The sequence below is a fragment of the Macrotis lagotis genome, chromosome 1 (genome assembly GCF_037893015.1).
Source record: "Macrotis lagotis isolate mMagLag1 chromosome 1, bilby.v1.9.chrom.fasta, whole genome shotgun sequence".
Classification (NCBI taxonomy): Eukaryota; Metazoa; Chordata; class Mammalia; order Peramelemorphia; family Peramelidae; genus Macrotis; species Macrotis lagotis.
In genome coordinates this window covers 575,323,825-575,350,667 of record NC_133658.1, presented here as the reverse complement: position 1 = coordinate 575,350,667, position 26,843 = coordinate 575,323,825, and the positions used below count along the sequence as shown (strand labels likewise).

At 35.9% G+C, this 26,843-nt stretch overlaps 1 protein-coding gene across 1 annotated transcript in view; it reads left to right on the top strand.

Annotated features, from left to right (window-relative positions):
- EAF2 (ELL associated factor 2) overlaps positions 1-26,843 on the top strand; it is a 72,794-nt gene that overhangs the window by 27,819 nt on the left and 18,132 nt on the right. Inside the window, exons 4-5 of the mRNA XM_074214623.1 lie at positions 11,078-11,223; positions 18,957-19,217. Coding sequence (XP_074070724.1) covers positions 11,078-11,223; positions 18,957-19,217 — 407 coding nt within the window. The remainder of the gene's footprint in view (positions 1-11,077; positions 11,224-18,956; positions 19,218-26,843) is intronic.

Here is a 26,843-nt window from a genome sequence, read left to right as displayed (position 1 = left end):
AAAATATATTTTGCTCCAACCTTTTACCTTAATTCTATATGTATCTCTCTGCTTCAAATGAGTTTCTTGTAAGCAGCATATTGTAGGATTCTGGTTTTTAATCTACTCTGCTATTTGCTTATGTTTTAAGGGAGAGTTCATCCCATTCACATTCAAGGTTATGATTACTAATTCTTTATTGCCCTCTGTGCTAATCTTCCCTCTGTTTGTATTTTTCCCCCTTCCCCCCTTTTATCCATATTCCCCAGTATTTTGTTTTTGAATACCACCCCCTTCAGTGTGTTTGCCCTCCTATATCACACCCTCCCCTTTCTTTCCCCTTTCCCTTTTCCCTTCCCTTCCTTTTGTTATTTCCCCTTATTTCCCCCACTCCCCTTCCCTTTCTCTGTTCCCCCCTCCTCTTTTCCCCCTTTAATACTTGAAAGGTTAGATGTTTTATAAGTTAACTGAGTATGTGTAGGTTGACTGTAAGTCAAGTCTGATGAGAAGATTCAGGTGTTTCTCCTCTGCTCCCTTCTTCCCCTTTATTACCATAGGTTTTCTGTACCTCTTAGTGTAATGAGATTTGTCCCATTCAATCCCCTCCCTCCTCCTGTCTCTTTCCTGTCCCCCTTTTTAGGGAGGTAGTGTATTTTTTTTAGATCATTCTATCTAAGTCATAGAAAATTCTGAGTGTCTGTCCCTTTTAGTTCAGTATATTCTGTTGAATAGAGTCAAAATTCCTGAGAGTTATTAAAGTCTTTCTCCCCAGTGGAGTTAAAGCCAGTTACATCCCATTAGATATCAGTTTCATGGATAGGTCATGTGTGTCCATCATTTCTGGCTAGGTATATTCTCTCTGTTAGAGTTACATTTCTCAGGATTTATGAGAGTCTCTTCCCTACCCCCCCATGCTGGGATATAGCCAGTTGCAGCTTACTGGATTGCATTTTTTTCCCTTTTACTGCCCCCCCCTTTTTTTTACCTTTTCATGTGTCTCTTGAACCTCCTGTTTGATGTCCAAATTTTCTGTTTAACTCTGGTCTTTTCATCAGAAATTTTTGGAATTCTTCCATTTCGTTAAATGTCCATTTTTTTCCCCTGGAAGAGAAGGCTCAGCTTTGCAGGAAAGTAGATTCTTGGCTGCATTCCAAGCTCCCTTGCTCTTCAAAATATCTTGTTCCAGGCCCTTCGATCCCTTAAAGTTGATGCAGCCAGGTCCTGCGTGATCTTTACTGTGGCTCCTTGATATTTAAATTTTTTCTTTCTGGCTGCTTGCAGGATTTTCTCTTTTATCTGATAGTTCTGGAGTTTGGCCACAACATTCCTTGGTGTTTTCATTTTAGGATCTTTTTCTGGTGGGGATCGATGTACTTCTTCAATAACTAATTTGCCCTCCGATTCCATGATGTCAGGGCAGTTTTACATCACTAGATCCTGTAATATTAAGTCCAGGCTTTTTTTCTCTTCAATGTTTTCAGGAAGTCCTATAATTTTAAGTTGCCCCTCCTCAATCTATTCTCGAGGTCAGTGGTTTTGTTGATGAGGTATTTCACATTTGCTTCTATTTTTTCGATGTTTTGATTTTGTTTAACTGACTCTTGCTGTCTCATGGAGTCATTAGTTTCTGTAGACTCCATTATTTTTTGGGGGGAGGAGTTTCCTTCATTAACCTTTTCCAGTTGTTCAGTTCTATTTTTGAAAGAGCTTTCCATTTGACCAATTGAGGTTTTGAGAGAATTAATTTCTTTTTGCATTTGCTCATTTGAGGATCTGAGAGAATTATTCTCATTTTGTAATTGTCCAATTGATTTATTCTCCTTTTGTGTTTGTCCAATTGTACTTTCTAAGGTTTTGTTTTCTTGTTGCAAGGTATTAAGTGCCTCCCCCAAATTTTCCAGTTGATTTTTAAACTCCTTCCTTATTTCTTCAAGGAAGTCTTTCTGTGCTGGAGACCAGATTGTTTTCTCCTCAGAGGTTCCGGGTCTCTCTGGGTTGGGGTTTTTCCCTTCCAGGAATTTTTCTATGGATCCACCTTTCTGCTGACCCTTCTTCTTTATGCTAAGACCTTGAGTTGGGTGGGGCTGGTTCACCTGGGCTTGGAATCTCTAAAGCCTTTACTGAGTGAAGTTTCTCTGGCTGGCCAGTAGGAGGTGCTGGTTGCCCTCTCTGGGGTGTCTGTGACCTTGGTTGGGAGGCCTTCTCCCTTTGCCCGAAGGGAGGGAATTGGAGCTATTCAATTCTTTTGCCTTCAATCAATGGTGGGCTTTACCCTGGCCTGAGGTCATTCCTCAGCTGGGCTGGTTCTTCTGCTCACACACCTGGGCCTGAGGTAGAAGTATTTTGCAATTGTTTGTTTTGGAGGAGGCCTCAGTGCAGTGGAGGTGTGGGCTCAGAGTTTCTCAGACCAGAGTAGCCCAGGGATGGCATCCGCAGCTCTCCTGCACCAGGGCTCTCCCCGCAGCCCCTTCCCCAAGCTCCAGGGGGACAGCACCAACACCAGCGCCTCTGCCTCCCCACGGACCCAAGCCCCCCTCTTACAGCCCCAACACTGATCCAGCAGGTCCAGCTCTTGGGCCTTCAGACTCCCGGTTCCAATTCAGCTGTTAATCTGGCTGATCCCGGGCTGATCTTCCCTCGGAGCCCAGACTCACCTGCCAGTACTCAGCCAAGGCTGCTACGGGAGACAAATCCTGAGCTAGATTTTCCTCTCCTGGCTTTTCTTTCTTGGTTTCCTGGTTCGGATTTCTTTTAAGAGGTTTGTTTCATGTGATAGATGGGGAAGAGATCAGGAGACTTTAGAACTGTGCCTGTTTTCTCTCCACCATCTTGGCCGGAAGTCTATTTCATCCATTCTTAAACTAAACCCTTCATCCTACCTAGATGAAGAGTATGGAAGTATTCTTTGAGCCATCTTTAATAGAAAGACCAATCAACATTTCAAGTTATTGTTGTTTCATTTGGTATATTTTCTAGATATATTTAAAGAGCTCACTGCTTCCTACAATTCTCTTATCTTAGCTCTACCCTCTATTAATCTTTTCCCTTCCAAAATCTTTATTGTGTTTGTTAAATTTCTGTTTGCCATCTCAATTTGACTTTTGAGATTTCTTCTTTGAGGTTTCTTTTTGGAACATTGCTTAGTTTTCTAATTTTTGAGCCCTTGTCTATCTAGACACATAAAGTTTCCTCTAAGATTTCTTTAGCTCCATACCAACTTTAAATTGTTATGTAGATGTTAATCACAATTACTGTCCCATTATCTTGATGTATTATATCACCTGTAAATCTCTTTAATACAATTTTTGATAGTGTCTATATATTTTTTAACCCTTTCATTTAGAATTTTTTTTTGGTCTTTGGTGTCCTTTTAACCATCATCTAATTTATCTTATCTAACATCTTATCTATCCTATTTATCTAGCAACCATCTTTTATCCTTTTTTCTAAAGATTGTTTTACATGAGAGAATACAGAAGCAAAATAGAATTTTATATTTCTACTTTCTCTCTGTTATCATTCATTCTACACCAAGCAATAATCTTATCCCTTCTCCATCCTCCTTTTGACCTTTACATTCATCTATCCATCTATACATATGTGTGTATACATATAAGTATTTATAAATATATAAACCCAACACACTTATGTGTAATATGAATATATACATATATATTTCATAATGCATACTTTTTGGCACAGAGGTGGTGGTTTCTAATGAGGCATATATTTTCAGGTAGGCAAAATATCTCATTTGTTCATAAGGGAAGGTTCTATTATGTGTAAGGGGGTGAATTATTGGAAACAAAAACTGTGTTATTTTTAAAACAGAATTAGTAAAAAGACTTTATAAAAATCTTATCAAATGTTTCTGCTAGGGGCGGCTAGGTGGCGCAGTGGATAGAGCACCGGCCCTGGAGTCAGGAGTACCTGAGTTCAAATCCGGCCTCAGACACTTAATAATTACCTAGCTGTGTGGCCTTGGGCAAGCCACTTAACCCCACTGCCTTCCAAAAATCTAAAAAAAAAATGTTTCTGCTATTTGACTGGTCCATCTGTGTGGTATATTCTCACCATAATATCATGTTAGTGTCTCCTTTTTGCACTTGAATGCTTTTCCCACCCAGGTTTGTGCATTTCCATACAAGTATATGTCATCTTGATATATGAAGTTACTACTCCTCTGTCCCTTTTGTTTAATATCTTTATTTTTCACTAGGTAAATCCTCTCATTATTATTCTGTACTACTTAAAGGCACACCCCATCCTGTCACAAGGTGCATCAGTCAACTTATGAGATCATATTTACTTCATTACGTTAAGATTTCTAGTTTATTTTCTTATGCATTTGGTAGTCTAAAAAATGCCTTAGTTATATTTTTTTGATGGGAAAGGGGAAGAAGACGCACTTATTCTGTGATAAGCTGACTCTACTCATCTACTCATCTCCTTGTCTGGCATCCCTGCTTTAGCCCCTTTTCTGGAATCCTTCATCACTGAGGAATGAAGTTCTATTTTAGTTCTCCTAGTTTTTCTTCCAACTCCCTCATTTGATTTTCAAAGTCTTTTTTGAGCTCTGTCATAGCCTGAGCCCAATTTCTGTTTTTCTTGGAGTCTTTAGATGCAGGAGCTTGTGCTTCCTCATCTTCAGACTGAGTATTTTGATCCTTCTTGGGGTCATTTGCAAAATATTTCTCAATGGTGTTCCTCTTATTTCTCTGCGTGCTCATTTTCCCAGCCTGGGCCTAGTTTTGGGGTGCTTCCTGAGCTTTTGGGACACTCCCACAAGGGTCTCACTGTGTGAGGCTCTGTCCTCCCTCCTGGTCTGTGAATGTGCCCCCCTCTGCCACGGGGCCGAGGTGGGGGGGCCCTGTTCTGTGGGGGGGCCTAGACTGGGATCAGGATCTGAATGTGGTCAGAGCCCCAGAGTCCTGTTCCAGAGGCAGAGGACAGAGCTCTGCAGTCTCTCTCTCTCTTCACTCCCCTCCCTCAGCTCAATGGGCTCATGCCCTGGGGGCTCCTGCTTACCAGCTCCGCCTGCTTCTGTTCCTGGATCTGGGCTGCTGAAAGACCAAGCTGCTGGCTGTGTGCCCTGAGGGCTGGGCTCACTCTGGCAGAGGTCCCCCTGTTCCCCCACTTTGTGCCGGTGCTCCCCGGGGTGCAGCTCAGGAGACTCCCCTGCTGCTGTGAGCTGAGACTCCCAGCGCCCTGGGGCAGCCTCGGGAGGCTGAAGTTCTTTGACTCTGGTGGGCCACCCTTCTGGTGGGCTGCCTCTCCGATCCCGGGGAGCAGTGCCTTTCTGCTACTGGGTCCCTTTGTGGGTTCTGTCTCTCGAAAGTTTAGTTAGAGTCCTTAGTTTATGAGTTTTATCAGAGAGCTCCTAAGACTTGATCCCTCTTGTCGCCATCTTGGCTCCGCCCCCAGTCTCTATTTTAGTTCTACAGAGCTTCCAAGTTCTGTGATTCTGTTACTAGGAGTTGACATTTTCTGTCACTTTGGCATCTCTCTGCCTGTGATTTTAGAGGTAAGAAGCCAATCAGACATACCTATTATAGATATTTTTACCACTAAAAAAAAACCATGGCCTTTTCCCACAGAGGAGCTACTTTGGGCAGGCGGAAGGAAGCCCATGTATCTCCACATTAAATTAGAAGTGATAAATGCTTTAGTATAGCCTGACTTTGTTAACCATCATTGACCCCATTTGTCCTCCTCCTATAGTCTAAAAGATCATAAACAACTCTGGGTCCAGTCATATCCTTCCTCATATTGGCTAAGACTCAGTTACATCCATACCCCTTCAGATGATTGACAACTTCTCTCTTTTCTTGTATGCATTAAGATATTTCTTATAATAAATATTTATGCTTTTATAGTATTTCTAGCCTGTCTTTTCTCTTTTGTGAAAGTCTGTAAGTTCCACAGTAGCTGTGATGAACCTGAATATCCATACTCCAGGGTATGCCTCTGGGCATAGAGCCACATGAGGCCACAAATATAGTTTCTATCTCTCACCCTGGTTATTGAACTCCTATGAATCCCTGAGCTTCTGCTAATTTTCTTTTCTTTCTAATACTCTTATTGCAGAGGTTCCTAACTTGGAGTCTATTTAATATTGGTAAGTATTTAAATAATAATTGGTTTCTTTTTATAATCCTATGTTTTCCTTTATAAAGTTAAAAACATTATTATGAGAAGGGCTTTACCAACTGTCAAAGGAGTTTATAACATAAAAAAGGGGGGGGGGGTTAAGAACTCCATGTCTAGCTTAACAGTTGATATCTGAGCAGTTGGTTTTTGTTTGTGTTTATTTTGTTTTGTTTGTTTTCAGTTTAAAGCCCTGTTCATTAGACCAGCATCTTATTGGCAAGTACATTTGGTCATTTCTTTTCTATTCTCATTAGATGGACTCCATCCTCAGAATAAAGTCTATTATATTAATTCCTTGTCCAAAAAGTCAGGTCCTGACATAATCTTTTTAGCCAACTCTTCATTTCCCAAATTTGTCTTCCACTAATAAAATCTTTATAATCAAATACTAGTAATTATGAAAATACTACTTAAGCCCCAGGTTCTTCTGTTTTCTCATCAGCTTTCATAATATTTAGAGATGCTTTCCTGGTTCCTTTATGTAGAATCAATCATTTCTTCATTAACTCTAGAAGTTGTCACACTTGGTTTGTCAAATCTCAATAGATTTGACATTTTCCAAGGAAGTGCTTTATTAGTCATGTCAGGTTGATATCCAACCACTTTCATATGCTTCCAGGCTGCCACACACCACAATCTTCTATCTCTATCCAAAAATTAATATGTTTATTACTGACAACTTTAGCTGCTATGAAAATAGAAAACTACTTCCACTAGAAAGATCTAGATCCCCTTTCTCCTAGACAACCATGGCCATTTTTCTTTACCTTCTCAGTGTCACATTCTTCATAGTATGCTAGAAAGAATTCTGAGTCAGAGGAACAGGATTTGAATCCCAAATCTGATAGTTACTTATCTTAAAACCTTTGACAGTTCATCCAACCTTTAGTCTTCTAATCTTTATTTTTCAGGAGTTGAACTGAGATTGAGTAGAACTCCAAATTCTGTGATGTATGCATGAATTTCTTGACTAGTTTGGATTTTTTACGCTTATTCAATAAGCATTTATTAGGTTGATTAAATCAACTTACATTTTTTAAATGTCTACTATATGCCAGATACTCCACTTTGGTGACATGAAAACAACTAGTACTGCTCTCAGTTCAATTTGGGAAACAACATATACATACAAAAGTAAATAAAATTTTATTTTTTTGGAGAGTTACTGATAACTGGGGACATGATAGTAAAGATCATATGTAGGAGGTGGCATCTGAGCTCAGTTTTTAAGAAAAGCAAAGTCAAAGGAGTAAAAAATTAAAGAAGGAATGAATTACAGATATAGGGAATGGTTTGTGCAAAAAAAACAAATGAGAAATGAAAGGAGAATAATGAATAACAAGTTTGAGAAGGTAGGCTACAGCGAGACTGAAAAGGGAGTTTATATTTTGTCTTGGGAGTAATTCAGATCTTTTGAAACTATCAACAGGGATGTATATAGAACAGAACTATATTTTACAAATATCCATTTGTTAACTACATGGAAGACTTTAGAGAGTACGGTGACTTGAGGCAAGGAGACTAATTTGGAGACCATTGTAATAGTCCAGTAAGAGATAATGAAGACATGAATTAGGCTGGGGGATAGGTGAGTGGAGAAAAAGGGTAGGCAACAGATGATATACAAGGGGTAGAGAAGAGTGATTTCTCCAAAATCTTTCTACTCTATTTTTTTCCTTTGGGATAAATATTACTCTAAGGAGTTTGGATTTGATCCCAAAGGTAGTGAGGAGCATGGTGCAATAGAAAGAGTACTGAATTTGACCCCAGAGGCCCTAGGTTGAAAACACCGCCACTTAATATCTGTGTAGCTTTGGACAAATTGCTTAACCTCTGTTGCCCTGTTTCCTTATCTGTAAAATGAGGAACTTGCTCTCTAGTTGGTATCTAATTTCCTTTCAGCTCTAAAATTATTATGCAGCTTGAGTTAGGGCTATTGATTTTTGTGAGAAGAGCAATCAAAGCAGTATGCTAGAAATGAATCATCAAACAATGGAAACTGCATAAGGTTAGTATGGCAGTTATGAAGTCACAATAACACTTAATAGTTAACATTTATATAGTACTTGCTATATTCAATTCAGAAAATAGCATATAGATACAGAAGTAAATATACATGCCAGGTAAATAGTAAAAAGATTACTGTTTTGGAGGGGAGAGACTGGGACATAATAGGAAAGACCCCATTAGGGAGTAGCACTTGAGCTGAACTTTGTGCTAAGTGCCTCATAAATAAATATTATCTCATTTGGTCCTCACAGTAGCCTTGGCACATAACTTTTATTATTGTCCCCATTTTACAGGTGAGAAAGCTAGGTAAAAGGAGGTTAAATGAACCATTTGCAGGATAACACAGCTACTAATTGTCAGAAGCTAGATTTGAATTTAGGTCTTCCTAACTTAAGATCCAGAACTCCCAACTACCAGGTTATGAAAGACTATATTAAGGGGTGGCTAGGTGGCGCAGTGGATAAAGCACTGGCCCTGGAGTCAGGAGTACCTGGGTTCAAATCCAGTCTCAGACACTTAATAATTACCTAGCTTTGTGGCCTTGGGCAAGCCACTTAACCCCATTGCCTTGCAAAAAAAACCTGAAAAAGAAAAAAAAAAAGACTATATTAGAGTATTAGCTATAGAAATGAAAAAAGAAAGAATATATTTGGGAGAATACTACAGTGAAACTTGGGGAAAGGAAGGAGTCAAAGTTAACTTTTTCATCAGCCCATAAAAATCTTCTAACATCCATTTTGTGGATACACAAAAGATATACATTTTTTCCAAGCAATAAAAAAGAATATCTTGTGTGCCTTATTATGGGTCAGACACTGTGCCAAAGGCTGCAGATACAAAGACAAAAGATAAGCAGTTTCTAATTTCTGAGAGCTTTCATTCAGTGAGGAGAAAGATCATAAATAGATGTGACCAGGAATTTCCAGACATCATATAAGCAAACCAGGTCCTAAATCATGGCCAGCGGTGTCTCTTAACTCAGGGATCTCATGGTCCTATGGGTGAGAGCCTATGGGTACTGTTGAGATGTTTTCTGTTTGAAAGAAAGCTCTCAGCTCAAGACCCCATTGCAGTGTGTTTGTGCAAGTATCAGTCCCCAGAGTTTTTTTACCTATTATCATTTAACCACTTGACATCAATTAGACTTTATAAAGGGATATTTGTTGAGCAGATATAGCAGCCTTTTGAACCAGAGCCATGCTTCCCTATCTCATCTTGGTTTCTAGAGAGACTAAGTTCAAACTGAACATGTTTCTTGTGAAGCATTTGTTCTCACCAAGTTCACTTGGAAATTCAACAAAACTGACAGGCAGATTTGTTCCAATTCTGGTATGGCATAACAGCTGAGATTCCTGGCTGGTCCATTGCCGGGGTGTGTTAAGTAGGTGGCTTCCTTGGGACCTCTGCAAGAGCACTGGTATATTCTTCAATTTCTAGACCTTCAGTGACACTTCCAATATTTTTAAGTTCCCAGAATCAAGTTCTGGCCATTCCACTTTACAGTGCTTATTCACAGAATCTAGAGGAAAGTGGCCTCAATCTTATAGGGTCAATGTGGCAATGGGATGCAGCTCCTGGTTACAAGAATTATTATTCTCCCCTTCCTGGAGTCACCAGCATTTATTAAGTTCCTACAAAGTACCAGGGACTGTGTGGGGTATTGGTAAAAAGGAAAAAAAAAAACACTGCCCACTCTCAAGGAGCTCTTGGTCTAATGGATAAGACAATATGAAAACAATATAACCAAGACATATAAATGATGGATTGGAGATAATCATCAGAGGGAAGGCACAGATGAAGTTCCCCTGAGGCATGATAGTGCTTTCTGCTGGGCTCCTTTTAGTCTGAAAGCTACCTTTCCTGAGAACATGTAGCTTGTCCTTGGCTCCCAGTGCAGTCACTGCCATCTACCACCATCATACCAGGGAGCTGCTAGGAGACTGACTATCACAGCCAAATGTGTTGACCCTTTGAGGTTCATAAGGCCATTCATTTTCCAGTAACGAGATGCCAGTAGTGCAGTGGTCTAGTGAATAGGATGATGGAGTCAGGAAGCAGGAAAAGGAAGGGGAACCAAAGAACCATTTTAAAGCACCTTTGTGCTAAGCAATGTGCTAATAAGCATTTACAACTATGGTCTCATTGGACAAAGATCTGAGCTCAACTTTGACTTCAAAAGCTGTAGGACTCTGGGCATATAATTTAACCTCGGTCCTCAACCATAAAATGAGGATGATAATAATATTTAACTCACAGGGCTGTTAAGAGGATCCAATGAGATAATATTTGTAAATGGGGCTGGTATGTAGTAGGTACTTAATAAATGCATATTCCTTTAGGGGTAGGTTCTCCCCCACTGTCTAGTATTTCCCTTTCTTCCCTAGACTTTTAGAAACTCAAATACTCAAGGAGTTAATTTTTTTTTAATTTTAGAAAGGTTTTATTTATTTCGTTTTACAATTTCCCCCTAATCTTGCTTCCCTCCCACCACAGAAGGCAATTTGTTAGTCTTTACATCATTCCAATAGTTTGTGTTGATTTAAGTTGAATGTGATGAGACAGAAGTCATATCAAGGAGTTCATTTTAATAGGAATTTTCATACAGCATTCTTTACCTTTTACTTTTTTTTTTTTGGCAAGGCAGTGGGGTTAAGTGGCTTGTCCAAGGCCACACAGCTAGGTCATTATTAAGTGTCTGAGGCCAGATTTGAACTCAGGTACTCTTTACTCCAGGGCCGGTGCTCTATCCACTGTGCCACCTAGCTGCCCCTACCTTTTGCTTTTATGATTTTAATTATTTATAATTTTTAATATTTGAATGCTGTCTTCAGAACCTTTTGAGGAAGAGTGGAATGTTTGATTATAATAATGTAATAAAGGTCGTATTACATTGGAATTGTTAATGTCTTCCTTTTGGGAAACTTTCATATACTTGCAGAGCTGAAGGAAGCAGTAAAATTCAGTCTCGACTTGAACAGCAGCAACAACAAATGAGAAATGCAGTTAAAACATCAAACAATGTGAAGCATTCTCCTCCAAAAGAAAAAATGTCTCCAGAATCTCCTATGGATGATATTGAGAGAGGTAAAACTGAATCCCATAATGCATAATTATCTTGTTTGTGAATATTTCAATTAAAAATTTTAATTTTGTTTTTAAGATTATAGGATTTTTATTTTTAATTTGATTCCAATTCTGTGCAGGGTCTGGCTTATTCCCCCCCCCCCCACCTCAACCATGATAGAATCATGTTAGTTGTAAATATAGTTGTGCCAACTCACAGTTTTCTTAGTATGAAAGAGAATATGTGATTGTATACAAAGGTGAAGAAACATAGTTTCCTTTTTTCAAGAACTAATGGTGAACATATATATCCCTTGATTTGAAGAAACTTCAGGACTGAGGATGAGTAAGGTGTCAATCACTAGGAGGGCAATAATGGATAAATAGGATATAGTCTCAGTCAAGAACAAATAGACCAAAGCAGTGCACAAATTTTTCCAAATGTTGCCCTCTTCATAGCCATCAGCAATAGAATGTTTCATTTCTCTCTCTCTTCCTGAATTAACAGTTCTATTGCCAGAAGCAGAAGAACATTCACTTTTCATCAGGGATGTGCCAGGATGTTGGCTTAGCAACAAACCTAAAGAATTTAGCAACCACTTCTTTCTGGTCTCAGATATGATGATGCTTTTCATTTGGCATGAGGGATCAAAGTCTCAAACCTCTCTTGTCTCCAGGCCATGCAGAGTTGTTAAGGCAAACAGAATTCAGACCTTTTAGTTCCACTGGGGATCCTGAATTTTTGATTTATCAAGAGCAAAGGCAACAAAAACAATAATACTCACAAGTTTGGTTGTTTGAATTCTACCTCTCCCAAGCAATATCTAGACAAAATCAGGGGAGCCAGCTGGAAGGGATGGGAAAATTTTTTTTTTCTCTTTGCCTCCTATTTTCCAATGTTGACCATGAGGAACCTCCCTGTTCCCAAGGAGGGTTAGGCTGAAAAGTATTTGGGTTTTTTTAAAAAACTATTTCCTTAATTATTTCCATTGCATGTCACTTTTTTCAATGCCCTCCACCTAGTAGGCATTTCAGCTTGCTCTAAACTTGAGGTTTGGACAGGGAAAAGCCCTTGGTGAAACAGATCAAACCAGCCTATTGGAAGATAAGCAAATTCTTTTTAAATTCATAGAAGGTACTCTCTTTTTCACATGTGTAATAACATGATTGCATAAATACAAACATATAAATGCACAAAGTGGACACTGTATTTGAGGGTGGAATATGATTTCCTATATTCTTATACTTGACTCATTGGACACAGAATGATCTTAGAGGTAGTTTGATCACAATATAAGTGCCAGCTACGTGCCAAGCATTATGCTAAGCACTGGGATTACTAAAAAAGGCAAAAGCCCTTACCCCAAGGGACTATCTAATTTAAATTTACAGGCTAAGTGAGATGACAATATGCAAATACATATATATGTGTATATATATATACACATATATATGTATATATATACACAAAGCAAGTTATATGTAGGATTAATAGAGATTAATTCAAAGAGGGAAAGCACTGAAATTAAGATTATTCAAAAAATATTCAATGCCTGTTATGTATTCAGGACTATATACTTCAGCCAAAATATAAGAAATAAGCACCTTTGGGTTTTGTAGTGAGGCTAGAGAAATCAGTCATACAACTAGGAAAAAATGGATAAATTGTGAGGCAGCAACTTAAAACTGAAAAATGAATGTATAATGAAAGCACACCTAAATTAATCTGAAATCATAGCATCAACCATGAGGTACTAACCTAAAGAACTACAACACAAGATTATTTTATTTTTGAAATATGGTTTTGGTGGGGAGGGTTCTGCTTCAGATGATACTAGTTGGTAACCTCTATGACGAATGGAAATTGAACAAAATGTTATATTTCTTTTTTAATGCATAACACAGTACTCTATATATAGTAACTACCTACATGTTTGTTGACTGGTATAATCTTCATAATAAACATTGTTATTAAAAGAAGAATTTTCACATCTTAATGAGTAACCCTTAGAGACTGCTTTGTTTCAGGTCTAATTATAAATTATATATAGCAAATTTTCCAACTCAGCAAAGTGTTTTTTGATGGCTTATATAATTCTTATCTCTGTAAGGAAAGAACTCGATGATATAATGTTTGTTTTTTGATTCTCTTTGGACAAGTAGCAAAGTTTATGAAGTTCATTTTTAAAAGGATTATTTTATTTGAGCAAACAAAATTATTTGTACAGTCTGATCTTTTTTCTTTGCCTTCATTAGTTGTGGTATTAAATTGTTGACATTTTTCGGTATGAGAAGTTTGCAAGCTTGTTCTAATCCAAAGACTTCATTTAGTTATGATACCACTTTTGAACTTTAAAACCTTTGCCTTTTAAATTATATTAATTTATAAGTGTACTATCAACAATATGTAAATAGTATTGAAAGATACATTCAACTTTTCTATTGTCTGAAGTAGGTTTCCCTTTTTATAATCACAGGATGTGGTTTGCCATCTCATCTATGATAGCATTGATTGTTTGCCATACTTTTGCAATAAGAATATTTATTTTTTTAAAACATTATATTATTGTCCTAAATTTCAATAAATTTACTTTAACTGCCATAAGTACTATCATATAGTCTAAAATGATTAAATTTATGAAAATTCAGAAGGACTTTAGGAAGATCCTATATACATATATCTGTAAATGACTACATGCCACATGTGTGTATACATATTATGTGTATATGGGTGTTTATTTATTTTGCAAGGCAAATGGGGTTAAGTGGCTTGCCCAAGGCCACACAGCTAGGTAATTATTAAGTGTCTAAGTTCAGATTTGAACTTAGGCATTCCTGACTCCAGGGCTGGTGCTCTATCTACTGCGCCACCTAGCCACCCTGGGATGTTTATTTATTAAAACCAATATACAAACCCTTGTTGAGAATACTATCAGTCATAATACAGTAGTATTAATACTTTGGGTAGTTTGGAATAGACGACTAGCTTTTTAAAAATTCTTTGATTCCCTCTAACTAAATTGGTATATCAATATTCCAAATTCTTCCCTACTTTAATTTTAAGGAGTCTTAATATAAAAATTCTGTATAATGGAATACTTTTGAGGTTTTTTCTGATATGATTGCATGCTATTTTTTCCCAATTTAATTACTTGTATTTGCCCTTTTAAAAATACCACAATAATTTCTCGATATATGCTCCCCTACTCATAAGCATTTTAGTAATCATATGCTATTTTAATATCTCAGATATCAGAGCTCTGCCAATACCAGTTTCTATATACTTCTTCCAAGATAGCACAGAGACATGAAATCTGCTACTTTTTATCAGTACAAGATTATAGGAATCCTTTGGCTCCATTTTTCTCCTCAATCTGTAGAGAAGGGGTATGCTACTTGTATTGGATTCAATTCACCCATGAATAGTAGGTGTACTTAATGGAAGAAGTTTTTTCTCCTTCCTTTCTTATCCTCTGACATTTTGAAATTAATGGGAAATATTTTACCAAAATTGGCATGTAGCCATTTTTTAGGAATACTTCTGTGCAGTATGTTCATATATGCATTCTTAATATTTGGAGTTACTGCTTTCAGTGATGACACCAATATATGAAAACCAACCTTTTAGGATGCCCTGAGCTATTGGATGCAACACTGGTTTCTTCAAAGCTGATCAGAACCAATGATTAGTTTGATATATCCCTCATCCTAAAGAACCTGGAAGCTTGTAAGGGTTTGAGTATTGGAATTTAAGAGAAAAATCAAATTCAACTTTATTAACACAAGCTACCTATACCTATATCCTAATCATTCATTATTTTCCTTTGATTTTCATTGTAGAATGTTTTGAGTTATTATCTTTTTAAGCCTCTAAAATATTTAATTTCTGGTGGATTTTAAACCCTGAGAAAAAAGGTAGTTGGGGAACATTATTAAATCCTAAAATGATATCCACCTTTCCTCTTATAACTAAACACCTGTGAAGGGAGCATTTGTTTTTTAGTCTATAGGATATTAATACATCCTCTCTTGTATTCCTAGCAGATTACTCTTAGAGCTGACTCTGATAACCAATCTTTTATCCATTTCTCAGGTTGTTGAATGAATCCATTTTCTTTCTGAGAAATTTCCAGCTAAGATAAAAACTGCTCCTCTACACCCTGGTACCTTCTGGCTTTAATTTTCCCTGTCCTATAAACTTAACTTTGCTTCAGGAATTAAGGATGTTTCTCCTCGTATTTTTTTTTTTGAAATATAAATTTTTATTGACGTCTTTTATTTTTTCCATCACCATAGTTTCTCTCTCTCTCTTCCAGACAGCCATTTCACATAGCAAATAGTATTTTTAAAGAAGAAAAAAAGGAAGAGGAAAAAAGCCCCAAAATATGTATAATGTATCACTGTTGTGGACCCTCTGCAAGGGGATGGGTGAAAGTATTGTCAAATGCCTTCTTTTGAGTCATATTTCTCCTTTGTATTTTTTTCCAGCAATCACTTATTGTTTGTGTGTCTGTCATTTTCTTTTCATTTATACTGTTGTAGTCATTGTGTGTTGTTTTCTTGTCTCTGTTCACTTTGCATTCTCTTTCATCTAACCGTAAGGCTCCCTTCTGAGTTTCTACTTTCATTTTCATTCCTTCAGTTCACCACCTAAAATGGGGAGAAAAAAAAATCAGTTATTTTGGATCACCTCCTTGTCTTGAGGCTTTGGTTCCTGCTTGTCATTGTTGAAGATTTTCTTTAATAGATTCTTTGTATTTTTAAAAGAGAACAATGAGGTTTTGTCTTTGGACATATTTGGAGCTCAAGGATAATAATAGAGGCCCTTAACATTTGCTTTTTTTCATTAGGTTTATTTAAGGATGCTAGATTTCTCTAAGGCCAGTGCAAGGCCTCTTTAAAAAAAAGTGAGCAATAGAAGTTTCTTTTTGTACATGGAGTGGTTGGGTCATCATATATTTATGGCTGATTTATCAGGCCCTTTTATATAAACCCAGTGCAGGAATCCCTTTTCCAGTGTCCCTTCCAGATTGTCTAGATTGCCTGGTCATCATTTCTCTGTGAATATTTATAGGGAAGGACAAAATTAGAACCTCTAATCATTAGAGATTAGAAAGTTGTTCTTTTATAATGAACTAAATTTTTCCTGTCTCTTTAATCTGTATCCTTAAAATATGACAACTAAAATTGAAAACAGTTGAGTCCCCCAACCTAGTAAATCTTAGCAGATTTCTTTGCTTTTTACTTGGGAATGATTTCAACTAGAAAGGCCTTGAGGCCTCAGGGGCTTCCTATTCAACTGCAATGATTTTCTTTTCTTCCTTATAAGATCATTTGATTGTAATATCAGAATTTTGTTACTTAGAAATATAAATCCCTCTTTTTTGCAATCAAATGCAATTTTTAACATTTGGTTTTTTTTTTAATTTTGAATTCTAAATTCTTTCTCCCCTTCCCTGAGATGGTAAACAATTTGATATAGGTTTTACATGTGCAATAGTATAAAACATATTTCCATATTAGTCATGTTGTTAAAGAAAATAGACAAAAAATGAAAAAGAGAAAGTGAAAAATATCATTTCAAACTGTATTCAGATGCCATCAATTCTTTCTCTGGAGGTGGATAACTTTTTCATCATAAGTCCTTTGAATTTGTCTTGGATCATTGTATTGCTGAGAATAGCTAAATCATTCACAGTTAATCACTGTAAGATGTTGTGTTACTAGGCACAGTGTTCTCCAGGTTTTTCTCACTTTGCACTCATAAAAGTCTTTTCAGGGGTTTCCAAAAGCATCATAATCATCATTTCTTATAGCACAATAGTATTCCATCTCAATCATATGCTACGTGTTGTTCATTCTCCAAATGATAGGCCACATTTCTAATTCTTTCTCCACATTTCTAATTCTTTGCCATCACAAAAAGCTGCTATGAATATTTTTGTACCTGTAGGTACCCACTTGCCTTGCAAAAACCTAAAATATATATATATATAAATATATATATGCTCTGTACATGGGGAGAGAACCATCTAAAGTCAAAAAATATTATCCCAAGCCTTTTTCCAAATAATTTTTTTCTGAGAAAATCATAAAGTACCATTTCTACCATTGTTATTATTTCAATTTTATACCTATCTGATTTTATAATTTTATTGGGATATATTTCTCTCCTTACTCATTCTATTTCTTTCTTTTTTTTTTTTGCAAGGCAATGAGGTTAAGTGGCTTGCCCAAGGCCACACAGCTAGGTAATTATTAAGTGTCTGAGGCCGGATTTGAACTCAGGTACTCCTGACTCCAGGGCCCATACTCTATCCACTGAGCCACATAGCTACCCCTCATTCTATTTCATTTTAATGACTTCCCAAATACACATTCACAGGGAACTTATAGTTGTGATAAACAAAAGAACTTAAGTGAGTCTTTAGTTTGTTTTCTCTGGGATTATAACCACAAAATGTCACTGAATGTCCCTTCAGTTTTAGTTTCATTTTTTTCCCCATCAGGAGTTTGCTATTAATTCTTTTTGTTATCCTGTAGTTTTGACTGAACTATTCTCTGCTTCAGTCATTGCCAAGGCAGTATCTATCTGGCATAAGACAGGGAGTTCTAGTGAGGGAAGGGGATTTGTGTGATTTTTTAGCATATTTTTTAGGGATATGATTAAGAAGTATTCTTGGGGCAAAATGGCCTAGTGCAAAGAGCCTTCAACTTAGATTTGTTCTTCCTCTTTCATGATCTAGCTTTCTGACCTTGTATAAGTGCTTCATTACTCCCAGGGTTCATTTCCTATAAGTAAAAAAAACAAACAAACAAATATATTCTACTATATTGGGTGATCTCCAAAATCTCTTCCTGCACTAATATTTTATGGGTGTTTGATGTCTGCTAGACTCATAAAATAGTATCCTAGGGTTTTTTTTGAAGGGCAAAAGGAAATGAAAGATTGTCATTGTTCTCAAGTTTTAGTTTTTAGAGTTAAACATAACATTTAAAGAACATTTAAACATAACATTTAAAGTAACTAAGACAAAATATATCCCCTGTTGATCCCCATCCACTGGGAAGTGGCTGGTCTTATATGATTGTGATGAAATACTTTTATGCTATAAGAAATAATAAAGGACATAGATTCAGGAAAAAAAAAACCCGGGAAGACTTGCATCAACCAATCCAAAAGTAAATGCAGCAGAACTAGATGCACCTTGTACACTTAATAACAATATTGTAATGTTAATCAATTGTGAGAGACTTAATTACCTTGATTAATGCAATGATCCATGATAATTCCAAAGGACTTATAATGACTAATGTTCTCTACTTCCAGAGAGAAAACTGCTGAATCAGAGTATAGACTAAAAGGGTTTTTGAATTTTATTTTTCTTGTCTTTTTTTTTCCTGCAACATGGCTACTATGGAAATATATTTTGCATGATTTCATATATATATATATATATAATATATATATATATATATATGGGGTTTCATGTTGTTTGCCTTCTTAATGGGTAATCTGTTTTTCAGATCATTATATTTTCTATAAGATGAATTAACAATTTAAGCACACATTTATGCTCTGAGGAATATAGATTTATTTCTGTATGACTCATGGCCCATATTAGTTTATAATTTTGATAATCTAATCAGTATTAAGAATGTCTTTTATATAATATCTTATGTCCTGTTCATGTTTCGTCATTAATTTCATAGCTAACTCTCAATTTGTTGATCAATTTTTATTTTATTTTCAGAACTGAAGGCAGAAGCCAGTATAATGGACCAGATGACTAGTTCTGATAGCTCTTCAGAATCCCAAAGTTCTTCATCTTCAAGTAGTGAAGATAGTTCTAGTGAATCCGAAGATGAAGAGTGCAAACTCTCTCATTCCAACTCAGTAAAACATGCACCAGGCCAACAAACTTCATCTGCTGAACCACAACAGTGGATTCCTGATATGGAGACCATGCATAACAGATCTCAGGATGGCAATGGTCTTCTGATGCATACATTAAGTAAGTTCACTAAACCAAAAGATCTCCTAGGATATTTGGAGGTAAAAAACTAACATGGCTATGGTGAAAAGATCTTGCTTCTATGCTTTTGAGGGAGAGACAAAATGTTATTTTTTATTATATCTGTATGAAATAGCTCTATTGCTATGTGCTAATTCATATTGGAAAAGTAAGCAACCAGGAGTAGATAAAACTGGATAAATTGATAGAAGTTAGAAAATTATGAGTAAGAGAATTCTCTACTATCTGAAGATTGGCTAGAGTTGCTTAGAGATTCAGGAAAGCCAGCCTTCAGATATCATTTTCTCTGAAATGGGAATTGGAGATGTCAGGGATCAATAGCACTACTTCTCTTTTGAATGGCCTAGGTGGTGCAGGAAGAGAATGTAAAGAAGAATGGATAAAGAGAATGAAGACTTTTGCTAAACTGGGTTAAAGGGGACCTTGGATTTAGATGAATTGGTGTAGGATTAGGTCATCAAAGAGGGGTACTTAAAACTCAGGGATATTTTCAAAGTGAGACAGAGTTGAACTCTGTCTACTCTTCCAGTATATAATTTCTATTCTTGTATATCTTTCAACTTGTAATAAAAGTAGATTACACACTTAGGGCAACTATCTTAAATATATTATGTATCAATAAAACACTACTGAGAATGTTATTGAGGGAGAATGAGTGTCATAGGGGCAGTTTGACTTAAGGTGAGTCTAGGCCTCCCTGTCTTCCATCCCCTTCCATTGTCTTCAGAGTTTTGACTGTAAAGGCCTAGTTTTTAGTCATTTAGCAAGCATTTAGTAAGGCTTATCAAGAGCTCAACTAAATGTTGTATGACAAGAAATTGATGAAGGAGGTATGAGGTAGAAAGAGGAAAATCATTATAATGAATTACTAGTTTCTGGTGGAAGAGGAATTTGAATGATACCAGTAAAATGTTAATCTTTAAAAATATGGACTTTTGGGAAATGAAGCAGGTAAGAGAACTTTGCAGTTCACAAAAGAAAATCAATCTGTTTTCTTACTCCTCTTTAGCTCTGTTGTCCTTCCATCTTGTCCATAAATATAGCAGTACAAATTCTGTAGTGTCAATATAATTGCAAACTGAAATCTGAGGTAATAGACATTCCTCATACCTTTGGTTTTTTCTATATGAAGGACATGCCAAGCTCCTTTGATATCTCTCTTCCAGGTAACTCTGTTATACTTTGTGATTTGACTTGATATAATCAATAGAATATGATCCAGAAACAGAAGTATGGGGAGGACCTCACTATGTATAAGAACAAATACAAAATGACTATACTTTGCAGTATACATCGCCATAGTATCTTACTTGAGGTTTATTATCATTTATTGAAAAATTATTTCTGTTGTTAAAATCTTGTATGATCTTAATGTATTATGATGGAGATAACTGTAACAGAGCTTTTAAGCCACAATTTTTAAAAAAATATTTTTATTGCTGTTTTCTCTTCCTTAAATCACCAAAGGATCTCATGTATCTCATCCTACACATTCTCAAGAGGCATCCCATGAGACAAATAGGGTTTTTTTTTCTTTTGAAGAAAACAATCTCAGTATATTGAGAAAGTTTGAAAGCATGTATAAAGTGGAAAAATGATGGACCTCCCACCATCATAGAGGGATAGTTTGGGAAATGTCTCTTTACTTGATTCCCACTTGATCTTTATAATTTTTCACATTTACTTTTGATTTTTTGGTGTTGTAGTTACTGTGTTTATTGTATTCTTGACTCTGCTTATCTTACTCTGCATCAGTTCACATATACCCATGCTTCTCTGTATTCATCATATTTATTGTTTTTTTACAGCATGGAAGGATTCTTTTTCGGTTTTTGAAAATAAATTGTGAAATATGGGTACAAATAATTTTAAAAATTTTGATAGAACACATATCAGGTTGGCTAACAAGAAAAAAAACGAGAAAATGACAAATGCTGGAGAAGAGGTGGGGAAAATAGGTTAATTAATGAATTGCTGATGGAATAGTAAACTGATAGAACCATTCTGGAAAACAATTTGTGATTTGGCTCAAAGAACTTAAAAAATTCTTTTGACCCTGCAATACTATTACTAGGTTCCACATCCCAAAAGTTGTTTTAAATAATTGACATAGAATACTGTTGTGCTATAAGAAATTATGAAACTGATAGTTTCAGAAAAACTGAGATTGGTATGAACTTCTGATACAAAGTGAAGTGAGCAGAGCCAGAACAGCATTGTACACCATAACAATACTATTGTAATGATAGTTAACTGTGAAAGATTTAGCTACTCTGATCAATACAATGATCTAGAATTTTAAGAATTTTTTTTTGAATTTTAAGAAATTTATGATGAAAAATGCTACTCACTTTCAAGAGAGAAGAATTATGAACTCTTGAGTGCAGTTGGAAGCATATTTTTCATACTTTATTAATTTTTCTTGGGTTTTTTTGGAGGCTATATTAAGGAAATAAATTTAGCATTACTTCACATGTATAATGAGTTTATTACCTTCTCAATGGGGAGGGGAGGGATGGGACTGGAAGGGACTGGAAGGAGGAAGAGAATTTTGAATTTAAATTAAAAAAATTTTTTTTAAAAGAAGACTTTGATAAGAATTCTCCTGAGTTTATCAGGTCCAGGGGTTTGTCTCCTACTCTCATTTTTGTAGTTCCTTAGATACTTAACTATTCCTTTTGTGTTCTCAGGTTTGTTTGCTTGTTTTTGAAATATAACAATGCATAATAAGCTCTGATTGTTTTTATCCTAGTTTAAGATTTCACCTCCTTCATTTGTTAATTTGTTGATTAGATTTTCTGCTCTTTGCTTTTTAATCAGGTCAGCCAAAAGCTTATCAATTTTATTAGTTTTTTAAAAACATTTTTTAGTTTTACTTATCATTTCTTTTTTTTGTTGTTTTCAACTTATCTATTTCCACTATTCATTTTTAATATATTATTTTTGTGCTTATTTTAGTTCATTAATTTTTTGATTCTTTAACTTTTTAAAAATGTACATTTATTTCATTAATCTTCTCTTTTCCTATTTTATTAAGATATGAATTTTCGGGGCCGCTAGGTGATGCAGTGGATAGAACACAGGCCCTGGAGTCAGGAGTACCTGAGTTCAAATCCGCCTCAGACCTTGCTGTGTGGTCTTGGGCAAGCCACTTAACCCCATTTGCCTTGCAAAAACCTAAAAAAAAAAAATCTCTATTTGAGTCTATATCTTTTGTTTGTGGTCCCTGAACCAGTTTGTATTTTTTGAGGCTTTATGGGGGGTTTTTTTAGGTTTTTTTTTTTTTTTGCAAGGCAAACAGGGTTAAGTGGCTTGCCCAAGGCCACACAGCTAGGTAATTATTAAGCGTCTGAGGCCGATTTGAACTCAGGTACTCCTGACTCCAGGGCCGGTGCTTTATCCACTATGCCACCTAGCTGCCCCTGCTTTATGGTTTTTAAAGGATGTAATAGATATATCTGCCTTCTTAAATTTATTTGCATATCTTTGTACCGTAGAACTTGGTCAGTTTTTGTAAAAATTCCATGTAGTACAAAGAAATATGTATCTCCCTTTACTTACCCATTACTAACATACATTGTTGTCAGCCTATAATAGTTTCCTAGTTTATCCCTTATTTTTTGTAGGTGTATTTTTGCATTGTCTGAAAGCATGTTGTTAAATCCTGCTTTTTTGGGATTTACTTGATGCATAATAATTTTTTGCACATTCAATGATATTTAACTGTTTTTCTTGTAAGCAACAGATTGGAGATTTTTCTTATCCAGTGTATCACTTTTTTTGTGTGTCATTAGAGTATTCAATTCAGTCATATTTAAAGTTATAAGAGGTTTATATTTTTCTCTATCGCTAAAAGTGGAAGAGAGTTGTTATGATTTTTCTTTTGATGTAAGCACAATATTATTTCCTTCAATTGTTTTACTTGAATATTTTATTAAGTGTTTGAGGCTGGATTTGAACTCAAGTACTCCTGATTCCATGGCCTGTGTTCTATCACTGCACCACTTAGCTGCCCCAGTTTTTGTTTTTTTTTTATTTCATTTTTTGCACCCCTTTTGAAAAATGATTTCTTTCACTCTCATTATTAGTCTTCATTCTGTTTAGATCCTCATGCTTTGATTCATGACCCAATACTTGACCTATCTCTTTCTCCCTTTTCTCTATATCCTTCATACAATGAAAGCTTCAAAAGTATCCATTCTAGGTTCTGTTTCCTAGGTGCTCTCTTCCACAGGCTTACCCCATGCATTCTGCTTTTCTATTGTGCCTCACTCTTAGAACAGTGTCATTTATTGCAGGTGCCAGAGAGGACACTGTCCCATGGTAGGGCATCTCTTGCTGATCTATACTCTCTTGTTGACCTTTTTTTTTTTCTTCGACATTTGTTTAGAAATATCCTCCCTTTGGCCATGCTTTCCCACTCTTTCAGTTATATTCCCTTAAGGGGTTCAGACTCTTTTCCCTCCTTGCTCCCAGGACTTTTCAGGCTCTTAATCTCCTATGCCTTATTCAGTGTAGGGGGCCTTCATCTCTCTTTACCCATAAGAGCATTCATAGGTAGAACTGCCTCCCATCTCTAAAGTAAGGACTTTTTAATCTTTCCCCATCCTCCTCACCCACTCCCCTGTAAGCTCTTATCTTTCTGCAGTCATAGAGATCACCTTCTCTTCATTGCCCTGGGCAGTTAAAACTTGCAGAATCTATTAACTGAAGTTGGTACTTACAAAATAGGTGGGGGTTTGGGTTTTTTTTTTTTGCGGGGGAATGTGGTTAAATGACTTGCCCAAGATCAGACAACTAGGTTATTTTTTTTTATTTTTTTTATTTTTTAGGTTTTTTGCAAGGCAAATGGGGTTAAGTGGCTTGCCCAAGGCCACACAGCTAGGTAATTATTAAGTGTCTGAGACGGGATTTGAACCCAGGTACTCCTGACTCCAAGGCCAGTGCTTTATCTACTATGCCACCTAGCTGCCCCAACTAGGTAATTATTAAGTGTCTGAGGCTGGATTTGAACTCAGATACTCCTGACTCCAGGGCCTGTGTTCTATCTACTGTGCCACCTAGCTGCCCTAAGATAGATTCTTTTAATGAGTTTATTTACCCTGACTTAAAGCACCATTCTTATATGTTTAGCCATCTAATTTTTCAATCTTCTGCAAGTTGGAAGCAACAAAGTAAACAAAGCAAAATAAAAAGTAATTATTGCTAGGGATCACTCATAACCTGAAAGGGAAAGGCAAAAAATATTTTTAAAATAGATAAAATAACTCAAAACATGTTACACACTGGAGCTAATACTGCTATAGCCCCTCAGAAGTATATTCTATAATGTTTGATTCTCTCAATTGTGACTTCATATCATCATGAAAATGTTAAGTTTATATTAAAATGTTCTTTTTGGGAATGTACAAAAGAAAATATCCATTGAGGAAAGATTATCTTTGAAAATAGTTCAAATAAAAAGAGTTCAGAGTTAAAGGAGTAAGTTTCAGTTATCCAGAAGATTTACTTGTTTGGATATATCTCATTCCCTGATTTTCACATATACCTTGTGGATATAAATTCCTTACTTTTTAAGTATACTATGAACTTATTACTATTTATTTACCTTAATTTATAAACTAATGGGTTAATACAAGATTGTTCTTTATAAAGGACTACATGATGATAAAGTATCAAAATTCAAATTGGTTATCCCAAATATCCAAATATTGCCAGTCACTAAATAATAAAGCTATATGGGCAGAATTTGAATTAGAAAGAGCTGAAATCCTGATGGGTTTCCCCAACTGCCTTCTTGATCCCCCATTTCTTAAACCAATAGAAAACTTAAAAATTTAAAAAGGAGGCTTATCAAAATTCCTGCTTTGACTTATGCAAGCTTTCTCAGAGGTGGAAAAGATATATGTTTACTTTAGTTCAATAAGTGTAGGAAAACTAAACAAAAGTCTTGTTAATGTTAACAAATTGTAGTGATGATAAGATACTGTGCCTAACAAAACTTGCATTAGATTAAACTCAGAAGTAAATGATCTACAGAGTTGATTACATATTAATTTTTACCATTTAACTAAATATAAAAGTTTACATTCTTGCTTAGAAGAACCAAGTACTAATTACAAACAGTGTTTTCATGGAAATACAGTTCTGTGATCTTTTCTTCATAATGACATAATAATGTTAATGAAGTATTTTAATTTATTCTTTATTGGACTTAGGAGTTCATCACTGTAAGTAGCCAGATTTCTCAGCTAGATGCTTCAATGGATCACATGAACATTTTTAGAGCAGCTAGTTTGGGCATCAGTGTTCTATTAGCCTTTTTCTTTTTGTCCTTTTTGATTCAATGATTATTCTTTCTGGCATAGAAAACAGATGCTAGGGACAGCTAGCTAGGTAATGCCATGGATAAAGCCCCAGCCCTGGAGTTAGGAGGACCTGAGTTTATATTTGACCTCAGACACTTAAGAATTGCTTTAATTGACCTTGGGCGAGTCACTTAACCCTATTGCTAGTAAAAACAAAACAAAAAAAAAACAGATGCAAAACAAAATTTGAGAAGCCCTTATATTCTCCATCATCTCATCTTTGATCAGTTTATCCCAAGTAGTGATCCTAGCTTTTGTCCTTTTCTTCAATACAGCTTTAATATGTCCAAATTGCTCTTAGCTTGCCTTGCTCAGCTTTAGCATTTTTGACATTATTCTTACAAGATCATTCCAGGATTTGTATTCATCCTGTATTTTTCTATCGCTTGTTTCCATCCTCTGTATGAGGTTGTTTTTCTTAATCCAAAAAAAGAGTGGTGAGGTCTCTTTGCTTCCACATCTGATAATTTCCCCTTTTCTTCCTGGTAGAATTCTTTTTCTTTGTATCTTCACAATTTGCTTTGGAGAACATTTAAGAGGGCTGGAAAATTTGTTTCATAGGAAGCCAGTTTTCCTTTCTCTGAACCCAGTGAAATTTGCGTCCTAAAATGGATGGTACACATTAGATAAAATACATCTTTCCTCTCCACTTTCACAATTGTTAAGATAGAATAGTTAGTAATATGGAAATATGTTAAACATAATTGTACATGTACAATTTATATCAAATTGTTCACTGCCATGGGAAGAGGGGGGGGAATAGAGGATGGTAAAAAATGTGGAACACAAAAGTTTACAGAAGGATTAATGTAGAATACTACCTTTGTATGTAATTGGGGAGAAAAATAAAATTTTAAAAAGAATAGTCACTTTGTTTCAAGGTTTCTGGAATTTCTATCCCAGTAATTTATTCAGTATAATCAGATTCATAATAGAATCAATTAGTAAATCAATAAGCATTTACTATATGCCAGATACTGAATGAGACCCTGGTGAGCGCTACAAGGACAGAAGGCATTCCATCTTTGGTTCTCTAGGGTAGTGCTGTCAAACTCAAATAGAAACCCACCTATGTGAGGATCCATCACAGCTTCAAATTGGTTTAAAAAACACACATTTGTCAACTTCTTGTGTTCCTAATGTATTTTTATTTATTTTTTTAAATATTTCCCGATTATTTTTTAATCTGACTAGGGAAATGTTGCAAGATGCGGTATGGCCTAGGCAGCTCAGCACA